Genomic DNA, 15,384 nt, shown 5'->3' with positions numbered 1-15,384 from the left:
CTGCTCCAGTCAACTGTCTGCTATGCACATCCTCAGTAACCCAGAGATCTCTCCAATTACATCCCAAAGAGACATCTCTTCTCTAGCCATCTCTGCTCCCTCCCTATTTCTGTTGAGGGAGGCTCTAATCAGTAGTTACAGCCTCGGTGGCACCCTCTACCTTCCCCTCCAATCAGCTGATCGGTCTTGTCCACCATATTTACTCACAGACAACACTGCTGAGGGTACTGGGGCCCAACATCTCCTGCTGGGATCATTTCCATAATCTCTGTACATCCCAGTCTCTCCCCTTTCTAAGCCAAATTCCAAGGCAGAGGTCTGGTCACATCACCTCCCTGTTCAAAACCTTGCTGTGCCCTGCCCCTCCCACCCCCCCAATGTCAACAGGAGACATAAGTTCGAGCCTGGAGGCCCTGCCGTCCCAACCTCATTTCCCATGCCACCTTTCACCAACTGTGTTTCAGGAAAACGCCCTCTGCCTCCCGATGCTCTGCACCTGAGCCAGCCACTCTTTAATGTTGGCTCAGCCTGGGGACTTTCCCCTACAAGCTGCATTTCCCTAGGAGAATGGAAGGGGCTGTTTTTGTCGCTGGACCTCCCACTATGTTCTCCCGTCTGTAACATAAAGGAGCGTTCCCTAATGGAGTCTAAGATCTCTTCCCACTCTGGGCTCATGACCCCAAACGCTTAATAAATGACCTTTGAGGTGAGCAGCTGTCCACATAGGCCTCTGTGTGCCACTGGTTCTTTGAATCCAAGGATCAGACTTTAGACTGAACCCCAGTAAAGGTGATCTTCCTAGAAGTCAGCCAAGTCTTTGATATCCTGATTGGCAAACAGGCTCCTACTCTTCCCAGTTTTGTCCCCTGCAAATACAAGCCACTGATAACAACGAGCAGGCACCCTCGAGAGTTTCAGTCAACATGTTCATTGTGAAAGTGAAACCTTATTTTTGAGTTGGGGAGGAAAGATTAAAGACTGGGGGGGGCGCGGGAGGCCTAAGGACCCCCTCTCATCACATCCCAGCTCTCCCAAGGTCCTCCCTGTTTACCTTTGACAGGAAGCCCTGACCAAAGGTAGGTGGTCCCAAGGCTGAAGGTGAACAGTTCTTCCCAGGGATTAGAAGCTTCTCACTTAACAAGGTTGATTGCACATGGCAGAGCTTCATTCCCAGGTTCATCAAGAGAGGCGGCATTGTAGCAAAGAAGGGCAGGCCCAGGCTGCAGGAGTGACCTCTCAGGCCCAGGAGCTGGGCCCGCAGAACAGGCAGCCATTCATCACGAAGCCCCAGTGGTTTCAGATCCCCAGAAAGCTGGGTTTGGGGTCTCTGTGGGGCCCTGGGCTCCCTCCGATGTGGGGGCACAGAGGGGACACGCTTAGGAGCATCACTGGGGGCCAGTTTTATTAGAGGACAGAGGAGCCGAGGGGCTGAAGGGATGGGCTGCCTGATCCTGCAGCAGATCCTGCCCCCCTTGTCCCCCACCCTCCCAGCAGCCCTCGATTTCCCGTCAGCCCCAGTTGTAGAAATAAATTTTCTGCCAAGCAGGCAAGTAGTCCATCAGTGGCCCTGAAAGAAGAGAGGGAAAGAATGAGGTGGGGGGGGGCAGCCCTGGAAGGTGCTGACATTATTCTAGGCCCCTTCCCTTGCCCCCGGGGACCACCCCACTGCAGCTAGGCCCATTCTGGCTCCAGCCCTGGGCCTGGTCTGTGACCACACTGACGCTCCAGCCACTGGGCCCACCTTGTTGAGCCCCCACTCTCAGCTTTAGCTTGAAAGGACTTGATCCCATTGGGTGCACCCAGCTGCTGGGAGCCATTGGGCCGGGTGCACAGCCCCTGCTTTGCTCAGTCTATCCCCACACTTACGGATGACCAAGCCTACGCCGGGAATGTAATCAGCCAGCAGCCGCAGCAGGAAGAGGATCCTGTCCCTGGATGGAGAGACAGTGAGGGGACAGGCTGAAGGGGACTGGGGGAGCAAGGACGCCCCTATGTCTGAAGATTCAGTGTCTCTGGGGAACAGAGCAGTCTGCTGAAGCAAGGGGTTGGGGGGATAGTAAGAACAGGACCATCTCTCCCTCCAGGGCTCCACTCTGCTGCCCATCAGCAGGTGTGCCACCAGCACTGCCTTCCTCAAAGCGATGGAAATCCAAAGCAAAGGATGGAGGGAGCTTGCTGGCCACACTGGCCGGCTTGGTGGTTGTTCCCTAACTTGGCACTTGCTTTTCCACATCAGTGTCTTTGCACAGGCAAGAGTAACCAGGCAACTACTTAACAAAATAATAAAAAAATACACTAAGAGACAACATCCCATCTTCAGCAAGATTGGGGGCCCCTTTGACACTCGAGTTTGACGTTGCTGGCCAGAGGACACCCCCTCCTCACCTCTGCCCCTTAGAAACCTCGTGTTCTTCCCACAGGAGGCCTTCCCTGTGACTTCCCTTGGCTGTTGGTGCTGTCGCCTCACATCACCTCACGTCCATCCCCTTACCTGTTCCCTCTGTTTACGTGGGTATGTATCCATGTGTGTTAGACATGGAGATTTCTATATACGTATAGCTAGAGTCCTGTTTTGTTTTTGTTTTTTTGCGGGGCAGTGGGGGTTAAGTGACTTGCCCAGGGTCACACAGCTAGTAAGTGTCAAGTGTCTGAGGCCAGATTTAAACTCAGGTACTCCTGAATCCAGAACCGGTACTTTATCCACTGCGCCACCTAGCCACCCCCTAGAGTCCTGTTTACATGCAGTGTCTCCCCAGCAGAACATAAGCTCTTTGAAGGTAGGTGGTGATGTTTGTTTTGTCTGTATCCCAAGGTGCCTTGCACAACAGGCTATTGATAAATGCCTGGAAGGTTGGACTGGGAGGCTTGTTTGCCTGAGCTGGACTAAACGGCCAACCCCGAGATTCTGTGGGACAAGACAGCAGCTTCTGGGCCAAGGCTTCCCGTCCCCTTGCCTGCTGCCGCTCTGCTTTGGCTCCCATACCTCTCCCCATGCCCATGCGGTTCTGGGGTCCACTCCAACTCCTGCCCTTTGAGGAAAATTTGGGATTCAGGATTCTCCCGAGGTTTGGATTCTCGCATCCCACCTACACAAGATACAGGGTGACTAGAGCCCGTGCAAGCACCCCCAGAGGGAAGCCCTTCCATCCACCTGAGCCCCTCATGGCATGGAAGATAAAACTGAGGCTGAAAGAGGCAGCCCGGGGTCATACAAGTGGCAGAGATGACATTCCAAGTGAACGTGCTCCTCACTGTATCTTGGGCACAAAGTGCTGGGCTTGGGGAGCCATGGGGAAGAACTGAGGCTTAGGCTAGCCCGTGTGGCAAGCTCCATGCTGAAGCCCATGAGCCACCCTGGAGTGCCAGTGTTACTGACCCTGGGACACAGGCCAGACTGAGGGTCTCCAGCTCTTTTCTTAGCCGTCATGGCACAGTGCTCAACACGCAGTAGGTGCTTAAGAAATGCTTGCTGACCGACTATAACCACAGCAGCCAATGAGCCGGAGCGGCACCTCTGCTGACCTCAGCCTCACAGAATTTCAGAGCTGGGAAGGACCTCCGTGGCCCGACCCCCATAACCACCTGAGCGGGCATCCAGCCTCTGCCTCAAAGGCTCCGAAGAGGGCAAGCCCAGAAGTTGCGGGGGCAGCCAGCTCCACTCTGGGCCCCTCTCCCTGAAGTCAAGCTCCGTTTGCTTCTTGGCCACCTCCAGCCAGTGGCTCCTCAGCCAGCCATCCAGAGCCAAGCAGGGCAGAGCCCTCTGCTCTTACATGTAACAGTCCTCCTCTACGTTCCCTGTGCCCAGGTCCTCAGCGGATCCAAGCAGGACTCTCCCCGTTGTGAACGCCTTTCTCTGGACATTGCCCGCTTTCTCCAGGTCCTTCACTCCATCTCTCAACCTGCTAGGTTCTTCTCCCCTGGGAAGACGTGCCTGTCAGTTCTGATTTGCTGCTTTCTAGGGGGTGCTCACCGAACGATAATGGCCACACTTTGAAGCATCGCTAATAATAATCTAGGATGGTATTCCAAAGAGCCCTGGATATTTTTGGTGTGGGCACAACCTCCACTGATGCAGATGGCAGCCCCTTGAACTAGCAGATGGTCTTTGAACATCGTGGCAGTGGCCAAAAATCCGACATTCTGTGGTCAACCGGGTGACATGATCCTCCAGATTTAGCAAGGCTACTCCTTGGACAGAAGGCCCAGCAATCCCCTCCCCAGCCATCTCTGGTGGGGTCTGTCCCTTCCATCATCTCCCCACTGACCGAGCTTTGATCTTCCATCTGTTGGCTTCTCCCCTGCTGCCTTCTAATGTGCCCACAGCTCCCTGATCCCCCCGAACCTGCATCCGATCCTGCCATCGGTTCATGCTCTGTTCTCTCTCCTCCCCTTCATAGCCAAGCCAGAAGAAGCCATCTCTGCTCATTGCCTCTACTTGCCCACTTCCCACTCATCCTTAACCTCTTGCAGGCTTGGTTCTGTCAGTGCTGCTCAGCCCAAACTGCTCTTCCCAAGTTGCCAACGACCTCTTCTCAGTCTTCATCCTTCCTGACCACCAATGGCAAGGCAGCATGGTCCAGCAGAACAAACGCTGCCTTTGAAGTTAGGGGATCTGAGTTCAAATCTAGTTGTGCTTGCTGTTTATTACTGATGTGGCCTCTGTGAAATGAGGGACTCGGCAGGTTCTTTCTGCTTCTCCTCCCTGATCTCTTTCTCATTCTGCTTCTGTGGATCATCCTACCCGACTCTATGTTTGAGCACTTCTCTGGGATCTGCCTTGGGCCCTCTTTTCTTTGTACTCTCTCATTTGGTGACCGTGTCAGCTCCCAGAAGACACCCAGAGCTACACAATGTCCATTCTGCCCCTGCCCCCCTCCCGTTTCTCTCCTGAGCTCCAGACCCTCATCTCTGTCTGCTGAACATCCCCACCTGTTATCTCCCATTGGCCTCACAAACTCAATGGGCCCAAAATGGAATTCCTGATCTTTTCCCCAACACCCACCTCTCTGCCCAGACTTCCTGCTCGTCAAGTTATGCAGGTTTTACATCTCCAAAACCTCTCTGACCCTCCCTCTCCTTCACCCCCACCTGCCCTCAGCTGCACAATCTTCTTACCTCCACCTTCCCAGCACCTCGTTATCCCTTTCTCTGCACCTGTCGTTCATGCCTTCCTCACCTCTCACCTGCACCCTGGCCACAGCCTCCCTGTTGTTCTGTCCCCACCCCCCAAATACATTTTCCACTCAGCTGCCAACTGATCTCCTTAAAGCCTAAATCTTACCATGTTGTTGCTGCTCATGAAGACGCAGTGGCTCCCTCTTGCCTCTAGGATACAATTTAAATTCTCCTGTGATCTGGTTCTGGCCCATCGTCCCAAACTATCTCCCCATTCCTTTTCCTCCAGCCCAACTGGCCCAATGGCTATTGCTCTGACTTGTTGCATCTCCTACCCCCACACCTTTGCCCAGGCAGTCCCTCCTGCCTGAACCGCCCTCCTCCTCATTTCCACCTTCAGAATTCCCAGCTCTGTCCCAGGCTCAGCTCCAGAGCTGCCTCCAACCCAAGGCTCTTCCTGACTGCCACTTATGCATGATTCATGCTCTCCACCCGACCTGACAAATCCCTCTGTGTCTACTTTGTATTTATCTATCTACAGGTGCTTCCTGGACTAAAATGGGAAAGAACTAGTAGATTTTTATATCTATAATCATTAAACAACAAGTATTTCTTAGGTACCTACTGCTTGTCAAGGACTGTGCTAGGTGGCGGGGCTGCACGTGTGCCGTGGCCTAAAAAAGTTTACACTCTGCCTGGACACATACCACACACACCCAGTGGTATGTGTGAAGCACAGACAAGGTCCCTGGGGGAGGAAGCACTGATACTTCCCCAAGAGTATCACGAAGAGCTTGTGTGATTGAAAGCACGACCCGGGCCTGGGCTAAACGCCCTTCTGTTCAGCAGGCCCTCCTGGGCTAGGGGGAGGCGCCCACCAGAGTGTGACCAATGGTGGTTAACGGCAGCCCTTCCATGGAACCTGAGATGTGCACGGTGACAGAGGGAACACGAAGACTACTGGCACTCCCAGTCTGCTGCTGAGGAATAGCCAAACAAGCACGCTATGCCCAGGGTCACACTGAGAGTGAAGGACCAAGTGGGGCCTTCTTGGCACCCAGGGCTGCTGACCCGGCTCCCTTGCCAGCGTGCTCTACACACCCCGGCCTGGGGACCCTCTGCCGGCTCTAGCCAGTGAAGAAAGGAGGCACAGCTGGAAGGGCCCTCGGGGGCCAGCCTGGCCAACATCCTCACCACAACATAGCCCACTAGGCAGCTGCCCATTTTCCCCCAGGCCTCCGAGGCAGCTCAGGGCACTCTGGCACAGCTCCACCGATGCTCCAGGGACAAGCCAAACATCTGGTCCCCCTCCCCGTGACAGCTGCCCTTCAGATACAAGACGACAGTGAGCACGTGGCCAGAATCCTCATTCCGCATGGACTCATGGCTCTTCACCAGACCAGCCACTCCTCTGGATCCTCCTCACGGCATCCTTCTTAAACTGTGGGGCCCAGAACTGAACAACACCCCCATACGACCTGACCTACTGGGTGGGAATACAGTGGACCTGCTGCTCCCCGATGCCTGGAGGTGAGCTTTCTCTGGGCACGGCCCAAGACTGCAGAACGCTGTGGGATGCCCAGGGATTATGCTGAAGTTGTGGTCCACTAAAGCCCCAAGATCTTTTTCAGACAAGCTATCTTTGTCTTTGTGAGATCGATGCTGGGAGCCCAAGTGTGAGACTTGGTGTTTAGGCTTTCTCAGTGTCCTAGCCTACAGAAATACTGTCGGATCCAGTTCTGAGCCATGGGCAGCTTTGGCAACCATGCCACCAAAGCCTTTACAGCCGGACCACTGACAGAAAGCAACACTGAACCATTAACCATCATCTCTGAGTCTGGTTCTAAATGAATCTAACTGAACCATTGTTCGCGACACTGTCCTAGGTTAGCACCACTGCAGGAGGAGCCCCTCCTGAATCATAGCTTGGCCAACACTGGCATCCCTCCCAGTCCCTGAAAGGTTCTAAAATTTTGCCAGGAAGTCAAAGGCAGCTCGCTAGCCCCAGCCCACAGACTCACTTCTCTCCCTTGGAAATCAATGTTGTCCATCCTTGGGCCTGCAGCCCCTGGATGGTTCTACAGGATTTTTCAGTACCACAGCCTAGGGCTCAGCGGCCACAACTCCCACTGGGAAGGATGTGGTTCATCTGAGCTGGGGGCTGGAGGTTCTTTTTACTTCCTTATTGATGTTTGGTATCAGCCCCTGACTCGACCTGGCCAATTTTGTCCTGTCCTTTCCAACCGGAAGGTCATTTTCCTTGACAGAGAAAGCAAGTGTAATGAGACCTCGGCCGCCAGCTCTTCTCTGCTACTGCGCATTGTCCACACAGTGGTCCTCCCCCTCCTCTGCTTTTCCAACAGGGCTTAAGACCCCAAACCCCTTGGCTGCCACAGTTCATCCTGACCCTTCCTGTGTGTCCTCCTGTGTCACCTGGGCTGACTTCCACCTCCTGGACATCAGTCCTTCACAAATCTAGGCTGGTGGCTCAGTTCTCTGTGGGGGTACACTGGTCCCTCAGGGTGAGTTAGATCACCCAGCTCCCCCCACCCCCGCCCCACCCCAGGGCTGTGCTAGCCTCCTAGGAATCCCTTACTCAGAGAAGCGGTCGTAGAAGGGGGAGCGCAGCAGGTAGTAGAGCAGCAGGATGGTCCGACGCCGCAGCTCCAGCCGCTCCCGCCGAGTCAGCCCTTTTTTGTCACTCAGCAGACTGAGGCTGTGGATGGAAGGAAACATGGAGGCAGGGTCAGGCCTGCACTCAGAGGGGCACCCCTAAGCCTTAGACACACCTCTGCTTATCTCCATCGCTCAAAACCCTCTTCCTTCAATCAATAACAAAGCACTGATTGAGCTGCTACTGTTTACCAGCCCCCTCTCAGAGCTGGCAGTCTGACAGCTCATCCCAGGAGCTGCCTCCTGTGAAGCTCACACTGACCACTTGCGAGGCCACACTGACCGCTTGCTAGGCCGCAAGCTCCCTGACAACACACACCGTTGTCATTGTTGTTTCCACAGCCCAGGGGCTGGCACACAGAAGGCACTGATGAGTCCCTGCTGAATCCCTGCCCCGGCCCCTCCAACTTCTGCCTGAATCTCTTTGTCCCCAGTGTCGTTCACTGCGCTTGCCCGTGTACCCTCCCGCCCACACACCCTGTCCCCATTCCATGATGGGCAGGGGCTGCTTTTCCTGTGTCTCCAGTGCTGAGCCCAGAGCCAGGTTCAGAGAAGGCATTCAATAAGCATTTGCTGACACCAATGAAAGGGGGTGGGGGGGTCAAGGGAAAAGGAAGCCAGGTCAGAATCACCTAAAGGTCTCCTTGTGCTTATAAAGCACCGACCCTGGGATCCACAGCAGCCCTGAAATCATTCATGCGTTCATTCTTAGCTCGATTTTGTGGGGGGAAAAACTGAGGCTCACCAGAGGTTAGAAGACTTGCCCGTGGTCACACGGAGTCATCTTAAGTGCCTGGACTAGAACCCAGGATCTAGGACTCTTGTTCACAGATCTAGAGCTCCCAGGAACCTTCCAGGCTCAAGGGGTTTATTAAAAGGCCTTGTTCCAGGACACACAAGAAGCGATGGAGCCGGGATTCTGAACTTGGGTCTTTTCCTCTCAGTCCCAAGGTGCCCTTTTGCTGCCCCCACCCTGTACACATGCCCTCATCTGTGCTACTTCCTGCACTGATTCTCCTGACAAGAGTGGTGCTCCTGCCTCAGCTGCCCGGCCACCTTGGCCTGCTCCCCACAGGGCCTTGGCCTCATGGGGGGGTCTGGCCTCCTGTTTGGCCTGGCCCCGAGGGCTGAGTGAAGAGCAATGCGGAGAAGCTGCAGAAGCAGATTCAGGCTTCCTAATAGCCTGAGATGTCCCAGCATGGAGCAGGCTGCCTCAAAGGTCACTGATTTCCAACTCGCTAATAGGCTAGATATAGGCCACGACGGAGAGTGTGGCAGAAACGGTTCCGGGGCAGGTGCAGCTTTTGAGGTCACAATAACATCAGCATTTAGAGTGAGGGACATGAAAAGAATAAGCATCTATATAGTACCCATTAGGTGCCAGGCACTATGCTAAGTGCTTTACAATGATCATCCCTTTTATCGTCACAACAACTCTGGGAAGCAGGCGCTATCACCCCCATTTTCCAGATGAGGAAACTGAGGCAAACAGAGGTGAGGAGACTTGCCAGGGGTGACAGAGGAAGTATCTGAGGCCAGATCTGAACTCAGGTCATCCCGACTTCTACCCAATATGCCACGAATGTGGAGGCTGCTGTCCCAGCCACATCCACTTACCTGGTCACGTCCAAGATGGCAGAGAGTAGCCAAGGCTTCCACGACCGCTGACCCCACAGGCCCAAACTCAGCACTGACAGTGAAAGGGTCAAGGTCTTCTTGAACAGAGTGGCCCCACCTCCTCAGCTCCCCCTCCACCCTCAGCCTTTCCTCCCCACAGCCTGACTTCTGGCAGATACAGTGCAGCAAGGGTCGAGTTATGTACACAGACTCAGCAATGGTCTCCTGGAGTCCCAGTGGGGTGGGGCCGGCTTCCAGCTCCTCCCCTCGGTGGTGTGGCCACCCCTCCTGCTGCTGGGGGGCTCCCCAGTGCCTTGAGTGCAAGGATGGTGCTGGAACGCAGAGTCACCCCCATAAGAAGGGAAGGCTTCCAGGCGGGGTAGGGAGAAGTGGGCACCTGGGTTGCCGGGGCCCCCTGGACCACATGTCCCTCCCCCTGCCCCTCTCCCACTTACTGCTCTGCAGGGATCGCATCATCCGGTTGGACCGCTTCCCCACGTAGGGCCGGTCCTGGCTGCCCATGCCGTGCTCACCACCTAGGGAGGGAAAGAGGCCAAAGGAGCAGGGTGGCTGCTGTCCCAGAGGGTGGAGTCACAGCGGCATCACCGCCATCGGGCCTTTAACAGGACCAAAGCAGTCCCACATTCACATGACTCCCTGCTGCCTCCACAAGCAATGATAAAACTCTCTGTGGCACTTCAGGCCTTCCTACTTCTCCAGCTTGCTCTCTGCTCTGGGATCCAGATGAGCCCTCACACGGGACCCCCGGCCTCCTCCCACTGCACCCCCACTGCTGGGGGGCTCTTCCTCCTCCCTCTGGCTCCTTCCAGCCTCAGCTCCAATGCCCCCTTCTGTGGGAGGCCCCAGCCCGGCTGCAGGCCATCTTCTATATCCAGGTTCCCTTCACTGGCTTGGGATGGATCTGGTCTATACCTAGTTACTCCCAAGCTGTCTCCCTCAATGGATGGTAAGCTCAAGGGCAGACTGCTTTTGTCTTTCTTGGTATCCCCGGAACAGAGCAGACCCTTAACAAATGTGTGGAGAGCGGAAAAGAACAAAGTGTGCTCTGCCACCATATCAGGACTGGTCCCAGCTCTTGACAAGGACGCCAGGAGCACTGGAAAAGGTGAAGGGGGAGTGCCCACTGGAGACCAGCGCAGTCCCCTGGAGAAGGAGGGAATTGACCCCGTCTGACAGATCCACAGAGAAGGATAGGGAAGCCGGCACCCCTGCCAGGCAGCCTAGGTTTGGGGGAAGCACACTGCCCAGGTGGCATCCTGGGAACTACAATTCCAAGGAAGGAAAAAGATGGGAGTCGTCTCAAGAAACTGATTGGGTCCGGGAAGTCACCAAACACTCAGACCTGAGCTGGTACTCAAGAATTGTGGGAAGAGCAGATAACAGAGCGGGGAGGGTGATGGGAGGCAGGTTTTGTTCTGCCGACACCCAGTGGCAGCTGAGGATGGTAAGGAGAAGGAAGGCCACAGGAAAGAGAGCTTGGCTTTTGTTTCCAGGTCCCTGTATCCCTGCTGCTCTACATGGGCCACCACAGCAAGAGAGGAGCTGCCCCACTCAGCCCTTGCTTCTGTTTTCTCACCCAGAGAGAGGGGCACCTGACAGGTGTCACTGCCTGGGCTCCAAGCTGGATGGATGGCCCCCTCTGCCCCATTCTCATGCCACTGCCTGCACTAACTAACTGGAAGGGCATCCATCGAGCTGTTCACAAGATGGGTGGCTGTGACCCACTGCCCCTGCGAGCTCTGTCCACCACATACAACCTTGGGCTTCCCCCAAGAGGCAGCATGAGTGTTGGAGTCAGAAGGACCCCAGTTCAAATCTGACCTAGCTCTGTGACCTAGGCAAGGTCCTTCACCTCTGCCTCAGTTTCCTCAACTGGTAAATGGGAATGATAATAGCACCCACTTCCCAGGGCTCTCGTAGGAGCAAAGGAGACAGAAGGAGGAGACGTTGGAAAGGAAAGCTGTCCACCGCTATCACTAACAGTATCACACAGACGTAAAGCTCGCCTGCCCACAGTTCCAACAACACAACTACAGGGCAGAAGCTGGGAATGCACTGGAGGTCCTGAGAGATCAGGAGGGTGGGGCTGAAGCAAGGCCCAGCCCCAGCTGTCCCATGGCTCAGGGCTTACTACCGGTCAAAGATCAAGGCTTCACACTGTGTGCACACAGTGTAGCCACCTGGGTAACCCCATGGACCGGGTCTGAGACCCATCTCAGAGAGAAAAGCCTCCTCTGCCCCAAACCACACAGCTGCCGTGAGTTCAGATTCTGGTGCCCCCAGGAGTCCATGATGAGGCTGGAGAACGAAGCCCTTAGCGTCCCACCTCACTTCCCCATGAGCAAAGCCGGCTGACTGCCCCAGGGCAGCGCTTAGGGGCACAGGGCAGGTAGAAACTGGAGGCTGACCTTGGGGGTGAAGCTGCATTTCCCGATCAAGTGGCACGATGGGGGGTGAGGTCTGGAGGCCAGCCTTGTACCAGAGCAGCAGGAGGATGCGCAGCACAGCCCTGTGAGGACAGAAACCTTGGTGGGGAGCGGTGGGAAGCACCAAGGGGACACAGGGCCGAGTCTGGGCACTCTTCCCGATACCTGGGAGGGGCCTGGGTCATCCCCCCCCCCAGCCCCCCCTCCAACGTACTTAGCCAACTGGATGAGGACGATGATGAGCCAGCGGCCCATCTCCCCCCACACCTTGGCAGCCCCCATCTCCATGAACACTTCCACGCACTCGAGCACACTCAGCCATGTCAGCAACTTCTGCTGGGACAGCGACTGCAAGGGCGAGAGGGGCGTGAGAAGGGCCAGGGCCGGGGGTCTTCTTCCCCGCCCCCGCCTGCAAGGGTCCCTCCCAGGCCCCTTACCACGGGCAGGCTCTGCCTAAGCTCCTTGCGCAGGATGCCGTCATTCAGGAGCACCAGCAGGTTGGAGGCGGAGTACACTGGGAAGCGCCAGAGGCAGCAAGTGAGGAAACTCTCCCCTCACCTTCACCCCAGAGCTTGGAGCACAAACAGCACCGGCTGCCCCCCGCCCCCATCTGTGTGGAAACCGACCTGTTCCTCCACCGCCTTGCTCCCCACAGGGCAAACTGACCCGGGCAGGGGGGCTCGCCCAACCCCATCCGACCCTCACCCCCCTCTTCTGGGCAACCCCCCCCCACCCCGTCTACACCGGCATACACACCCAGCTCCGACAGCTCGTGGGAGTCGGCGAATCGACCTGAGAAAGAGAGGAGGGAGGAGGGTCAGAGGGGAGCTCACTCACCCCCACCTCCACTGGGGCTGGGATCACCAGGACCCAGGGTCCCCCCCAACGGCGCAGTCAGTGGAGGGGAGTGTGGATGGGAAGGGGGTTTTGGTTTTGATCCGAGTCTCTGGAGGGTCTGTCTCTCACTCTTGGTGGGGGGGTCTCTTAGTCTCAGAGGTCTCTGAATGTTTCTGGAGGGGGGGGGTCTCTCAGTCTGGGGGTGTCTGCCATCAGTTTATGGGCGGGGTCTGTCTCTCAGTCTGGGGAGGAGGGAAGGTCTCTTGTCTCAGTCCGAGAGGTGTTTCTTGCCTCTTAATCTCGGGAAATGTGTGTCTCTAAGTCTTGAGAGTCTCTCTCAATCTGGGGGTGTCAGACTCTCGAGAGGGTCCCGGTCTCTTGGGGGCTGGGTCTGTCTTGGTCTCTATCAGTCTCAGGGATCTCTGCCAGTCTGGAGGGTTCGTCTCTCAGGTTTTGAGAGGAAGGTCTCTTATCTCTCAGTCTGGGGATGTCTCCATCTTTTAGTCTGAGAGGTCCGTCTCTCAGTTGGCGGGGGTCTTATCTCTATGGGGGGGGTCTTTGTCTCTCAGTCTGAGGGGGTGTCTCTTGCCCCTTAACCTTGGGGGATTATCTTTGCCTCTAAGTCTCGGGGGTCTATCTCTTAATCTCAGGGGTCTCTCAGTCTCGAGGGTCTCTGTTTCGGCCTGGGCGGGTCTCCATCTCTCGGGGGTCCCGAGGCCACATACCCCACTCCGGGGTCAGAGGTCAGAGCGGTACCTGCCAGCAGGTAACTGAGGCCCCGCACGGCCGTCTCCAGCTGGGCTGTGGCGGCCGGGTGGCGGGTCACGTACTCCTGGTAGCGCAGGCCCAGGAGGCGCAGCTTCTCCATCGCGCCTCGGGACTGGAGTGAGACCGGGACTAGAACAGGGACCAGCAGCCGCCGCGTCCTGCGCCCCGCAGCCCACTTCCTGCTTCCGGCCCTGGTCCCGCCTCATTTCCGCCCAGTCAAGGTCCCGCCCCTTAAGGTAGTCCTTGGCAACGGCCTGCCGGGTCCCTCCCGCCCCAGCCCGCCATTTCATTGGTCCCGATGCTCCCCACGGCCGTCCAACCAGAATCCTAGGAGGCCGCGCTCCACCGCCTTTTGGCCAGAGTTGGCTCTGCGCCTGCGTCGATCCGGGAGGCTAGGGGGCAGCCCGTGCAGTTGCTTCCAGAGAAGGGAGGAGGAAGCTCGTCTCTTTCTGCAGGTGGACTAAGACAATCGAGCGCCGAAGGGTCGAGTGGAAGCAGGGGATTTAAAGGGCTTCGCCGCGCGGCTGCCCGGACCGCCACGGGGTCCGGCCAGTGGCGGCCGAGCTTCTGGAGAGCTTCTTGCTCCGGGGCTCCTCCCCTTCTCCCCTCGGAGGGAAGGTGTGCTATTGGGGAAACTGAGGCACGGGGCCTGAGAGGGGCAGAAGAGGGCCCCAGGCGTCCTGCCCCCAGCCCAGGCTCTGACGCCCGGAACCCCGGCCGGGGTCCGAGCGGGCAGCCCCAGCAGCCGCAGTCCCAGGAGGGCACTGCCGCCCTCGGGGGCGGATAATCCGCCGCCACTGAGCCCTCGGAGCCCCCTCCTCACCCCCCCCCTCCTTTGCAGTCTTTGGGGGAGGGGTCCTGAGCTGGGACGGTTGGAGGAGGGGGACTGGAGGCCAGACGGGAGCTTGGAATTGGGGGGGGCGGGGCAGGGACGACTTAAAGTTTCATGTTGGGGGTCGTAGAAAGAACTCTAGGTTTGGAGTCAGGAGCAGTGGGTTCAAATCCCGACTCTTCACGTTGAAATCATTGCAGTTAGAGCTGGAAGGTCCCATCATATGGGACTCGCCCATTTGTTGACTGGCCCAAGACCACCCTGCTAGTAGTGACAGTACCCTCTGACTTCAGATCTGGTCCCCTTCTCCAGCTCTGGGACCTCGCTCTTGCTGCTCGTGCATCCGCGGAGAAGCCACTCCTTTCTCCGGGACTCAGTTTCCTCGTTTGACAAAGCGGGGAGGGGATAGGACTGGACCATCCCCAAGGCTCCTGCAGCCCCAAAGTTTGATGATTCCAGGAGCGTGACTGGTTTGAAGGGGGAGGGAGGGAGGACCGGAAGAAGAGAAAGAGAAAGTCCGGGCTCCCCCACCGCCCCAGGCAGGTGCCAGCCAGCCCTGATTGGGCGAGGCTTAGGGAATGAGCTAGCCCTGGGAGCGAGGGGCTAACCTGGGCATGCCTCAGGTTCTGGGGCTCAGATCTCTCTCTGTCTCTCCTCACCCTCCAGAGGGTCCCGTGTACCCTCCTTGGCCGATTAAGAGGGGTTCAGGCATCCAACAAGGTCATGGGTAAAGAGGCCCCTGAGAAGTCTAGAGTGCTAGGACATTTTGAGACTTTATTATTCTTTTCCTGCTTCCCTCAAATTGAGGGGGGGAGGGGGAGTAAGAGAAGAAAACCGAGGGGAGAGAACACATGCAGATATGGGTGAGTGTGGAATGACAGAAGGAAGGGGGAGAGAGAGAGAGAGAAGGAGAGATTCAGAGACAGAAAGACAAAGACAGAGACAGAGACACAGAGAGAGAATGACAGACAGAGGAGAGGGCGGGGGAGAAAGCTGAGCCAACCATTAATGCCTTTGGCCCTCAAGGGCCTTTCCGTCCAGTTTGTATATATCTTGGCTTCCCTTTGTTGTTTACCTGTCACCTCCTGTTCTGCA

General features: G+C 56.6%; 1 protein-coding gene across 1 annotated transcript; it reads right to left on the bottom strand.

Annotated features, from left to right (window-relative positions):
* Positions 1-421: 421 nt before the first annotated feature.
* PEX16 (peroxisomal biogenesis factor 16) lies at positions 422-13,646 on the bottom strand. Its single transcript, XM_043973235.1, has 11 exons — positions 13,446-13,646; positions 12,609-12,644; positions 12,290-12,366; positions 12,067-12,200; positions 11,835-11,935; positions 9,861-9,941; positions 9,585-9,737; positions 9,406-9,478; positions 7,712-7,831; positions 1,867-1,931; positions 422-1,567 (listed from the first exon to the last, which is right to left on the bottom strand). Exons 1-11 carry the CDS (start codon positions 13,555-13,557, stop codon positions 1,509-1,511), a joined length of 1,011 nt encoding a protein of 336 aa, XP_043829170.1. The 5' UTR covers positions 13,558-13,646; the 3' UTR covers positions 422-1,508.
* Positions 13,647-15,384: the final 1,738 nt, after the last annotated feature.

Source organism: Dromiciops gliroides, chromosome 6 (assembly GCF_019393635.1).
Source record: "Dromiciops gliroides isolate mDroGli1 chromosome 6, mDroGli1.pri, whole genome shotgun sequence".
In the NCBI taxonomy this organism is placed as follows: domain Eukaryota; kingdom Metazoa; phylum Chordata; class Mammalia; order Microbiotheria; family Microbiotheriidae; genus Dromiciops; species Dromiciops gliroides.
The sequence above is the reverse complement of the archived record's forward strand: the minus strand, read 5'-3'. Positions and strand labels throughout refer to the sequence as shown.